Below are 12199 nucleotides of genomic sequence, written 5' to 3'. Positions count from 1 at the left end.
AACTCTGTGTAATACCTGCATATATCAGTGATTGTGGTAGCTGGGTAACTCGGCATAAAATCTATCTGTAATACTAATATGTGTATGTGCTGACCTCCAGGTGTGGAGTAGACAAGGTGCCTCTAAAGATCATGACTCCAGTGGTGATCACAGTCTTCGTCCTTGCCCTGTACCTTCACGCCCAGCAGGTGGAGTCAACAGCAAGGCTTGACTTCCTGTGGAAACTGCAGGTTAGTGTGTGTGTGCGCGTGTGTGAGAACAAGAGTAAACAGAACCTATAGCGCATTGCTGCCCCTTCCCCTTGTATAGTTATGATTCCATTGGCCTCTGATGCTTAAAAAGTAGTTTTGGTTTTTTTTCCTCCTGGTATCCGTGTTAAGTGTCATTATGTGACTTTGTAGATACGTATTTGGTGTGCTTTTTAGCATAAATTTGCATTTTTAGGAAGGGAATCGCTGTTATTATTTTGTGCTAGGAAATTAATTTAATTCAAAAACATGTTGGGATTGAAAGAAAATAAACACAGCTAGCCCAACTTGCCACTTGATGCAGAATGTTATGATTTAAATGAGCTGCAGTTGGTTTAAAATGTGGCATTTAACAGCTGATTTAGTTGATTTAGACTTTGTCAGGAGGAAGTGGATTTCCATTTATTTCCTTTAAGTGAAAATATTTGGTGATTTGAGAAGTGATGAGGCTAGGCAGTACCTGAATATCGTCATCAGCATGACAGGGAAAATATACATATTTAAACAGGCATGGACACAACAGTTGTGCATAGATCTGTTAGAAATGCAAATGATGTCTCACTGTGTTCCTTTAAAGGATGATAATAGGAATAAACAACAAATTAACTTTAAATGTGGGTCAGACATCCTGTCAAGGTGAAGGCTGGAATCAGAAGCCAATGAGAACAATTAAGTGCTGTAATTTTAAAGCTTTGTAGAAATGAGCAAATAGGCAGCATCACAGAGTCCGTCCACTCTCTGCAGTATATTGTAGTTGAGTTGAGGTCTGGACTTTAGCTGGGCCATTGCAACAATTAGATTCTTTTCTTTTTCAGCCATTCTGTTGTAGATTTACTGCTGTTTTGTGGATCAGCATCTGTTGTAACTTTGGCCAAGCTGTAGTTGTTGGACAAATGGACTCACATTCGACTCTCCAATACTTTAGCGTACAGAGGAGTTCATGTTCGATCCAGGTCCCGTGGATGCAAAAGAAGCCCAATTCAAAACACCACCGCTACCGTGCTTGGTAGCTGAAATGAGGTGGCGATGTGCATTTTAGTCAGATGCAGCTTTGCAAACCTAGACTGTGCTCCCATGTAGACACATACAGGGTGAACAAGTGCTCAACATGAGATATTTCTGATCATAATATTATTCATCTAACTGTAAATCTGAATAACAGATTGAAAAATACATTATGGAGACTTAACATTAGTGTTAAAATATTGAACTGGACGGGGCTGTAGGCAAGGGTGCCCTTTGTCCCCTTTATTGTTTATTTTAGCAATCGAACCGTTTGCCATTGCGGTGCGGTCCCATAAGAGCATAACTGGTCTATCAGTAAACCAACAGGAACACAGAATTGCTTTATTTGCAGATGATGTTATTCTTTTCTTGGAAAAGCTGAAGGAGTCTATCCCAGCCTTGTTGGATCTACTACACATATTTGGACGGATATCAGGATATAAAGTGAACAAAGAAAAATCTTCATTAATGATACTTAACTCAGAAGAGAGAGAGGGTGCTGGAAATTCTTTCCAATTCAAAATGGTAGACTGTTTTACCTATCTGGGGATTAAGATAGTGCCATGTTTGAGAGACATTGTTGGAGCTAACTACACCCCTATGGTAGACTCAATCACCTCATCCCTAGATAGATGGAAGCCCTTGCCCTTGTCACTTATAGCGAGAATTAATGTTCTTAAATTAAACATAATGCCCAAACTTTTGTACCTGTTCCAGAACATCCCATTGTCACCCCCTGCTAACTTATTTTCACACCTGAAGACAATTTTTGTACGTTTTTTGTGGAATGATAGACGACCAAGGCTCCGTTTATCACTCTTGTACTTACCGTATGAAAGAGGAGGCCTCAAATGTCCCAATCCACTTTGGTACTATTGGGCAGCCCAATTGAGGACTATGATGTATTATTTTACAGATAAATCCCCCCCGCCTTGGACAAATATGGAAAACAGTTCAGTACCTCTTCCCCTTCCCCAGTACCTATACTCAGCAAAAGTCAAAATGTTGAAAAAAAAGACAAAAAATCCTATAGTCAGAAATATGATTATGATCTGGTATCAGGTTAAAAAATACCTGGGTGAACCCACCTCTTTCGCACGCTTTAGCCCAATATGGGGTAATCAATTTTTCCCTCCAGGCAGAGCAGACCCTGGTTTTAGGAAGTGGGCTGACAAAGGCTTAAAGACAATAGGGGATCTCGTGGGATCAGAGGGTGAGATTTTGATGTCATTTGAGGAGTTGATTTCCAAGTATGATATCCCATGCAAACATCGATTTAAATATCTACAAGTGAGAAACTTTATTAGATCATCTCAAAATCAGTGTTTGTCAATCCCTCCGTTTTCCACTTTGGAAACAGAAATGAAAAGAGATTGCTTTGGAAAGGGAATAATCTCCAAATTATATAATATGTTAGTAGAGGGTTCCCCTGAATCTTCTTTGGGAAAACTTAATGCCTGGAGGGAAGATTTACAGGAGGACTTATCCTCCGAAGACTGGGAGGAGGCATGTGCTGAAGCACAAACACAAACTACCAATACTCGTCTGAAAGTATTGCAATATAATTGGCTAATGAGGACGTATGTGACTCCAGAAAAGCTTAATAAGTATAATGGTGATATCCCAGACTTGTGTTTCAGGTGTGGAGAGGAGAAAGGGACGTTTTTCCACTGTGTCTGGGAATGCAATAAAGTACAACGGTTTTGGAAAGAGATTAAACAAGCTCTGGATATTATATTGGGTACACAACTAGCTCTTGACCCTAAACTTTTTATTTTAGGGTTATATCCTGGTGGACATCTTATGTCTAGAAAGGTAATTACCGCCCTGGACTTATGTCTACTGCTGGCAAAAAGAGTCATAGCACTCTCATGGAGGAAGACCAGTAAACCAAAATACATTAACTGGATTAAGGAATTGTCCACAACTTTACCTATGGAAAAAATTACTTACATTATCAAGGGGAAACTACCACTTTTTCAAAACATCTGGGGTCCCTTTATGCAATATATGGGAAATATGGATCTTGGCAGTATGGTGGATGGGGCAGATGGGGTGTAAATGTTGGTGGTCCTCTGCAGTTTCCTAAATTAATCTCTTTTATACTTGATCTTTAATGCTGTGTGAATTGTACATTTGAGTTTGTAACTTTGAACCATGCACAATAGTGTAACCGAGTTGATGTTGAGCAACCCTTGGAAATAGAGAAGCTTATTTTATATGTTTTTATGTATGTATGTATGTATATGTGTATGTGTATATGTATATATGTATATATGTATGTATGTATGTGTGTATGTATGTGTGTATGTATGTGTGTATGTATATATATGTATATATATATATATATAATTTTTTATTTTTTTTGGGGGGGGGGGGTTGTGTTTTCCTTTTCCTTTGTTTGACTAAGTTATTATTTACAGGTGATATAGTTTGTACTTCCACTTAACTGTTGCTCTCTAACATCTTATAAGTGTCTGATTTGCAAGGGAGGGCGATTGACTGTTATACAATAATTTAGCTGCCCTGGATGTTTCCTTTGCTGTGGAAGTACTCCAATTTCTGTATGTAATTTTGAAACGCAATAAAGATATTGTTGGAAAAAAAAAAATATTGAACTGGCTATGAAGAAAATGAAAAATGAAATTAGGGACCCTAATGGATAATAAGAATGGTCAAGCAGATTTCTTGGATAGTCTGGGAAGACTGTTAACCCACACCTGACTGCTCAGGACCAACAAACTGCCAAAACATCTGCTTTCATAGAGGTATTCACACTTGCTGACAATGATTGATGATCTTAATCTCAGTAATCAAGTGTGTTTTATTGGCTCGGTAAGATTGGTTACACTCGTAATTGTAAGCATGTACTTAGGTGTACCTAGATTAGTATAAAACGTGACTCTGAAAAGTTTGCATCCCCTAACATGAATCATTGCTTCACCAATAAACACTGAGATAGTTTACCAAATTCTGTTGTTAAGAAACTTTTTGTTCTTATTTGAGAAAGTACAAACATGTCAGAGGGTGTATGTGTGTGTGTGTGCGTGTGTGTGTGAGTGTGCGTATAATAACCAAATAATATTCAGTACAGTATCAATTTGACATTAAGAACATTCCTTAAGGGATGTTCATGGCTTCTTTGGCATTTTCTGAAGGTTGTGAAGCAGGCTGTTCTGCTTGTAGTTGCTAATCCAGTCAAGTGGATAAAAAACTTATTTAAAAAAGCTGCTGGAGGGCTCTCTATTTTCCAGCTCACTGCTGTCACCAATGGTTAGTAAAAAACAAGGCTGTGAGTCTCAAGCTCCATTTGCAGTTTTGTGAGGCTGAGATACCAAAACAAAGTAAAGAAATTTAGTGATAGGTAAAAGGGTTTTTTCCTGAACCTTCTTTAAAAAATAACAACTTAGTGGTGATTACCTGTCAGGATATATTACTGAATGCTGCTGGTGGGGCGAGATAATATGTTAGGGGACCACCAAATTCATTAGCATTCATCTTCTTGGCATCTTCAATATCTGTGCCAAATGTCATAAAAAATCCATCCAGTTGTAAATGAAGTATTAATCTTTAATCCTGTTCTCTAACTCCTCACAAGGCCACAGAGGAAAAGGAGGAGATGGAGGAATTGCAAGCCTACAACCGCCGTCTGCTCCACAACATCCTTCCCAAAGACGTGGCTGCTCACTTCCTGCAGCGGGAACGTCGGAACGATGAGCTCTACTACCAGTCGTGCGAGTGTGTTGCAGTTATGTTTGCCTCTATTAGTAACTTTTCTGAGTTCTACGTAGAGTTGGAGGGCAACAATGAGGGAGTGGAGTGCCTGCGACTGCTTAATGAAATCATCGCCGACTTTGATGAGGTAAGATCTGAACTATTCCAGTTGGAAGCTGTCTGAATGTATGAATGCAGAACAACGGCTCTGATAACATCCAATTACTGTTTGCTGTGTTTATTTGGTTACTATTGAATCCAGTGGACCCAAAACTCTGCTAAATATGGCCACTGATATTACAAACCTTCGTTCTGCTATCCTCAGATCATCAGCGAGGATCAGTTCCGCCAGCTGGAGAAGATCAAGACTATCGGCTCCACATACATGGCAGCCTCCGGCCTCAATGACTCCACGTATGACAAGGTCGGGCGGTCACACATCCGTGCTCTCGCTGACTACGCCATGAGGCTGATGGACCAGATGAAATACATCAATGAACACTCCTTTAACAACTTCAAGATGAAAATAGGTGGGTAGCAGGAAAGAAAAATGGACTTTTTTTTGCAGAGTGTAAGACTGTTGTTGACTACAGCTCCAGTAAAAGTAACTGATTTGCCCAATTGGAACTAAAGAACCAGTTTCCAAATTGAAAAGATTCTGAGATCTGATTTTGTAGGATATATACATCATATCTTTTAACCTGCACCTCTGTTTGGCAGTTTTAATTATTCTATATTTATTTCTTTTCCTAGGTCTTAACATTGGCCCGGTGGTGGCTGGGGTGATCGGGGCCAGGAAACCTCAGTACGACATCTGGGGGAACACTGTAAATGTGGCGAGTCGCATGGACAGCACAGGTGTACCAGAGAGAATCCAGGTAACAATTTTATATGTCCCGTCATTTAAATTCACACTGATGATTTTGTGTACTCAGATAATCAGTAAGTTATTTAAAATCAACTATAAAATTTGCATTCCATCAGTAAATTATTCTGAACTCCTTCCCTCCCACCTCCTTCAGGAGTTAATACAAAATGTTATTGACAGAACTATGGCATCAGATGTGTTTATTACCACTAATTCAGGAAGAACAACACAGAGAACTGATTAGACACTCCATTGGTGATTTACAGATCACAAGACGTGTGCATAAACTATATAATTCCCCTCTCGCCCCTGTGGGCGGACTTTATCCTTCAAGCGCGAGTCCTCTACCAGAGGCCTGGGAGCTAGAGGGTCCAGCACAGTATCTTTGCTGCGCTTTTCTGGACAGAGATCTCTGATGTTGTTCCTGGGATCTGCTGGACGCCTAACTTGGGAGTCACTGCACCAAGTGCTCCGATTACCACTGGGACCACTGTTACCCTCACCCTCCACATCTTCTTGAGCCCTTCTCCAGCTTCTTGTGTTCCTTCTTCATGATATTGCTGTCATTCTGTATAGCTACATCTATCACTACAGCCGCCTTTGTCTGCTTGTCCACCACTACTATGTCCGGTTGGTTATCCATCACCAGTATCTGGAAGTCCCACAGGATCTTAGCTCGGTCATTCTCGACCACCCTAGAGGGCGTCTCCCATTTTGACCCTGGGACTTCCAGTCCATACAGATGTTCCTGTATACTTTGTCGATCACTTGGTTATGGCGTTCCATGTATGCCCTGCCTGCTAGCACCTTGCAACCTGCTGCTATGTGCTGGATTGTCTCAGGGGCATTATTACACAGCCTGCACCTGGGGTCTTGCCTGGTGTGGTAGACCCCAGCCTCTATGGATCAGAGTTTGTTCCTATGCTACCATGATTAGAGCCTCCAGAATGAAAGATAGTCCAGCTTTGTCCGGCCACTGGTAGGATTGCTTGATATAAGCCACTTCCTCTATCTGCCGATGGTACATACCGTGCAGGGGGTTGTCCTTCCATGATGTTTTTTCTTCTTGCTCCTCTTCTTTCTCATATTTCTGCTTCCTGAGGTATTCACTAAGCAGTCAGTTGTGGCCATCTTCCTGATGTGCTCATGGATGTTTGTTGTGTCATCTAGGACTGCTTCATCAGTGCAGTCACCTTCTTCAGCCAGTAGGCATGAATCATGTTAGAGCCTGGTGCTTCTTACTGGACCTTTTCTTGGATGTCTGTCGCTGCCATGAATCCTGGATCCTGTTCGGGAAGGATGCTGTGGTCTGCTCTTAGAGCCACTAGCCACTGAGCATTGCCGTTATGGGTTGTGTCCTTCTCCCTTGAATGGTTCAGTGGAGTACAACTGGTTTATTCTCCTGCCTTCTAGCTCTCTGGTATACCTCTTCAAGTGGCTGGCCAAGGATGTGAGTCTTTGATTCGCAGTTTCCAAGGCTTCAGGTATCACTGCTGCCATGGTGATCATCAGTTTCAGTGACGGTAGCTACATTTCGCATCTTCTAGATGTACTCCAAGTAGTCTTGGTAATCGGCGGAGGGCCAGCTGCTCTTGCACTCCCAAGGAGCCAGACTTTCTTGCATGTTTCGTAATTTTCCAAGCTTTCTGAAGGTCTTTCAACATTTATCGTTGGACATTGGCTAATTTTTCACTCATTTTCAGATGAGTCCTTGTATCTGACCAGAGAAAGTTTTCTCTGTTGAGTACATAACACTGAGCTATGAATTGTTTAAGCATTAAAAAACAGCTAAGAATCAAGGTAAAATATTATCCTTGGGCACGTTTGATATTGAGACATGGATTGGTCTCCCCAGATTCCTGATCTCAACATTATTGATTATTTCCAATTTTCGTAGCAAAATATAAAGAGTTTAAGACAGCACTGTAGTCAAATTAAACTGGGTTCAACTTGACTGAAAGTTATTCTTTCTAGAAATTATGGTTCCATTAAACTCCATCTTAATCAATGACACAGCATGTTTGACTTTCAAGCTGTCAAATCATTGGTCACTAGGAGTTATTAGCAAAATAATGATAAATCTCAAAAATGCTGACCAGGGAATTAAATATTCCATTCTCCATCTGCCTTCAGGTGACCCCAGAATTGCACCAGGTACTGAGCTCTTATAACTACACACTGGAATACAGAGGAGTGGTCACAGTCAAGGGCAAAGGAGAGATGATGACCTACTTCCTCACCAGTGGACCTTCCAGCAGTTAACCCACACTAAGTGACAGACACATAGGGGGTTACACGCCTTACGACATACAAAGCAGGCTTAGGGTGGACTGAGATTGAACTTTTCTCACAGCACTGAACCCATCTCAAACCTGAGGCCATAAAGGATGAGGAAAATGTTCATCCCAACGCCCAGCCTGTGGGGGAGCCGATGAGTCGGAGAAGCCTCGCTACGAGTCAGCCGATGAGACCAAAGATGTCCAGTCAGAGCATAAAGACAGATTATTGGTCAGCTGTGCGAGTCTGGGTCCTGAAGGAAAAATGGTCAATAAGAAATTTGATTTGCTTCAATCAGCCGTAATTTTCCGATGGGTTTTTGGACACACCTGCGGGAGGACATAAGCTGCATTACCTCTTCTCTTTCGCTCTGCCTTGCTCCTGCTGAAGTATATACAGTATGTACATGTAAAACACAGACAGTTTTATGTGTATGTACAGAATTTCACGTATGGTTTGTAATACCTTTGGTCCATGTTGTGATGCAGGTATGAATCTCTCAAGTATGGACACTAAGCCAGCACTGCAGCACTATCCGTCCTTGTGTCATTATCTAATCACATCGGTAACTAACAGATTCATGGAGGAGATAGTCTTTATTGCTGAAGAGTGTGTCCTACAGGTAACCGGGTTTCCTGAGATTATATGAATTTCCTTTTATAACAGAAAGAAAACGCTGCACAGTGTTTACAGAAAGCTTCCCGCCAGATGTGCAATATCACAACCTCAGTAGTATCAACAGCATAATATATATATATATATATATATATATATATATATATATATATATATATATATATATATATATACACAAACACATAAAACAAAGAGGATGTCAGTAAAGAGCTTTTTCTAATCTTTAACATTTTCTATTTTAACTTCGAAACACAAACCCTATGAGATATATTAAGATTCTATATTTTGTACATGAATATATATATTATACATATTCAGATATACATACTGTATAATTCATGTTGGGATTTCAGACGTCCTCACTGGTGTTGCCTGATGTTAGCACTGCATCACAGCTGATGTTCCGTTTAGCTTCAGCTCCCCCCAAATAGCCTCTTTTCTTGCCCTTTTCTCACAGCGAAAAGCAAGTCTTAAAACCGAGCAAGGCGGTACATTGAATGACGGACTAGAGGATGGAAATGCATCAGCCTTGGTGCTCAAAAGCCATTTCTTTTTGGACTCCAGTGCTTTCAGCCGTCCACCTTGTTGTGCTCTGCTCCCACAGCTCCCCACTCGCTTGCTCAATCAGATGGTACGACCCAATGAATGTCCGATGATCTCCGACGAGGCCTTTAACATGGACTCTGTACTGACGACGGTGATGATGCTCATCCTGTGGACAGGGACAGATAAGCACATGTGGACATGTGCCCAATTATCTGCTGTTTTCTTTCCTTAACAGAGCAGTTCTCTTCAGTATTACATCTTTATTCAGCGTGTCATCAGACAAACTGACCTGGCTGGCTCATGGACTCAAGTGATTTTTAATGATGATATTACCAAATACTTCACCTGGTTTGGTTTGTTTTGTCACAGGAAAACGTAAATGGACAGAAAAATGTTTTCACCTGAGAATACTGAATCCAGAAAACTTCAGAACCAAGTTTAAAGGATAAGGCTAGAAAACTGTATATAAAAGATGGATGTAGGCATGCATGACGTCACCCATTGGTTTGTGAAGTATTGTTAAGCCTTGAGCTAACAGTTTAGAGGCCACTGGGGGTGGATCTCACTTAGAAACACCGCACGCTCATCTGGTTGTCAATCGCAAGGAAGATCATGCTCTGCTTTGTTCTCTTATTTGACTGTCAGTAGTCAATATCGTGTTGTATTTAGACACTTGAAGCTAGCAATCAAGACGAACTAATTAGGAAAATGCTTACAGAGGTCATAGATAACTGGAGCCTAGTAAGTGTCCTTCCAGATTTCTTCTTCCAGTAAAATCAAACTTGTTTTTGTAATCAGAGGAGTCGCCCCCTGCTGGCCATGAAAAGCATGTTTAAGGCACCTAAACTGCATTGGCTTCTATTTTCAGACCTGTGAAGCTATGTCCATATTTTATATAGAGTCATATTATTATAACTGTCAACTGATCTCATGAAAAGAGCAAAATTAACATTTTAAGTAATGCCTGCAATATTCTCTCCACTTGCATCTTGTGAAAACAAACTGAATTTGTGCGTGAAGTTATTTAAAACTTATTTGGTATGCTATGCAGATCAGTATTTACTTCACTACGATGTTGTATGTATTAAGTGGACTCAAAATGAACTGCAGTCTATGGACTTCTATCTGAATAACTAGCCTCAGGTTCTATTTAAATCCTGCATATTAACCTCCTAAGACCCAAACTCTTCCACCGCATGCATTTTTAATTTCTCTTTGATATTTGGACATATTGGGGCCCGATGGATGTAAAAACAAAGAATTACTTTAATTTTTTACATTTTTTTTTTTTGCCTTATTTTTGTTTTTAAGAAAAATGAGAGCCACATAGGAGGATATTCATTTAAAATTTTGATAGAACAGTGACAGTGTAATGTCCTCGTAAGTGGATATCAGGCCCAAAATTCAGTATTTTGGTCTAAATAACCCAAAATGTGATGTCCACATATGTGGACGCCAGCTCCTAGGAGGTTAATAAATGTATTAATTTTAAACTGCTGTCAGAAAATAATTAATTTGGACACTTTCCATTAAAAAAATATTAATAAATTGATAGTTGAACTTGAAAAGATTATTTAAACTCACAGAAATGTGTTGTCAAATTCCGGCCAATCAGAGCTCTTCTACCACTCAGTGGGCGGATTTTCAGTTTACGGAAACTATAAATGTTTAAGCGGGAGTCAGATATTGTTGGCAGTCCCAGCAATAGTCCAACTTATTAAAAGATTTAAAAAAATATTGTTTAAAGAGGAGAGAATCAGTTACTTAGGACTAATATTTAATCTTTCAGTATGTATTGAGTAACACATGCAAATGAAACAATTTATTAACAAGTTAGACTTGTTTCACTCTATTAATTTATTTTAATTCAGACTTGACGCGCTCAGTAAGTGCCCATGATGATTATATGGAATAATTGCCTCACTAATCGTTGCTTTTGAACAACATCAGAATTTAGTCCACTGGAAATTTGGTCGTTTCATGGGACTTTGTTGACCCAAAAATATTAGCACTAGCCTTATCCTTTGAATTTCATTCCTTTTTAAAGAGTAAATGGCACTATGATTCTGAGCCTGTGGAATGAAGGGGAAAAACCTGCACTGGTCTTCTCTGGCGTTTTTTTTTTTTAATCTTTGTTAATGTACTGTACTGCTGCAACCATTATCTTCACACACCCCGGCTAATACCTATAGGTGTCATTCCATATGATTCCAATTGGATGCACTGCCATTCTACACCCACGTCACCCCCCTCTTTCTACTGTTCACTGTGCATGAATGTGCCATTAGGGAACACGAGGGGCTTGGAGAGGCACTACAAGGTGCCTGAGTGGATCCATCTTTACAAAGTACAGCATTCTCATTCGCTTTTTATTTGACACGAGGTGGCCGTGTCTGTGACACAAATGGCTTCAGAGACAAAACTGTGGATTGTTTTTGTTGCCATGCTAAACATTATGCTGTTTTTTTATAGTAAAATAAACTGCTGAGAGGTTTCACAGGTACCCTGAGATCTGATTCTTGTTCATGTTCTGCTGTGCTGTCAGGTCTCTTATGGATCTAGATTGATGCTGGTGTTTACTTTGTGCAAGCTGTCGTTTTGGCACACAATACCAAAGCTACGGACTTAAATAAGAAACAAAAGTGACCAAATGTATGTGGACATGCTGTAGCTTGGAAAGGTGCATTGTCCAAAATATCACAGGCTGAGGAAGACTTTTTCCTCTTTCAGCAGCACAAAGCCAAAATCTATAAACAAAAGGTTTGTTTAAATGTGTGGAAAGCTCAGGTGTCTCCTCTGTTTTAACTGCACTCTATCCTGGGAGTCATTTTACATGTTCACGTAGCTCACCAACAGATGGCAGGAGCACTGCATGACAGGCTTTACGCATGAGGTCCTTTGTCTT

General features: G+C 40.2%; 1 protein-coding gene across 2 annotated transcripts in view; it reads left to right on the top strand.

Moving 5' to 3' along the window:
• adcy5 (adenylate cyclase 5) overlaps positions 1 to 12031 on the top strand; it is a 104651-nt gene extending 92620 nt beyond the window's left edge. For both annotated transcript variants that reach the window (XM_004568973.5, XM_004568972.5), the window contains exons 17-21: positions 101 to 230; positions 4852 to 5115; positions 5293 to 5497; positions 5721 to 5845; positions 7969 to 12031. In XM_004568973.5, coding sequence (XP_004569030.1) covers positions 101 to 230; positions 4852 to 5115; positions 5293 to 5497; positions 5721 to 5845; positions 7969 to 8097 — 853 coding nt within the window. In that variant the 3' untranslated portion in view covers positions 8098 to 12031. The remainder of the gene's footprint in view (positions 1 to 100; positions 231 to 4851; positions 5116 to 5292; positions 5498 to 5720; positions 5846 to 7968) is intronic.
• The last annotated feature ends 168 nt before the right edge of the window (positions 12032 to 12199 follow it).

Source organism: Maylandia zebra, linkage group LG16 (genome assembly GCF_041146795.1).
Source record: "Maylandia zebra isolate NMK-2024a linkage group LG16, Mzebra_GT3a, whole genome shotgun sequence".
Lineage (NCBI taxonomy): Eukaryota > Metazoa > Chordata > Actinopteri > Cichliformes > Cichlidae > Maylandia > Maylandia zebra.
The sequence above is the reverse complement of the archived record's forward strand: the minus strand, read 5'-3'. Positions and strand labels throughout refer to the sequence as shown.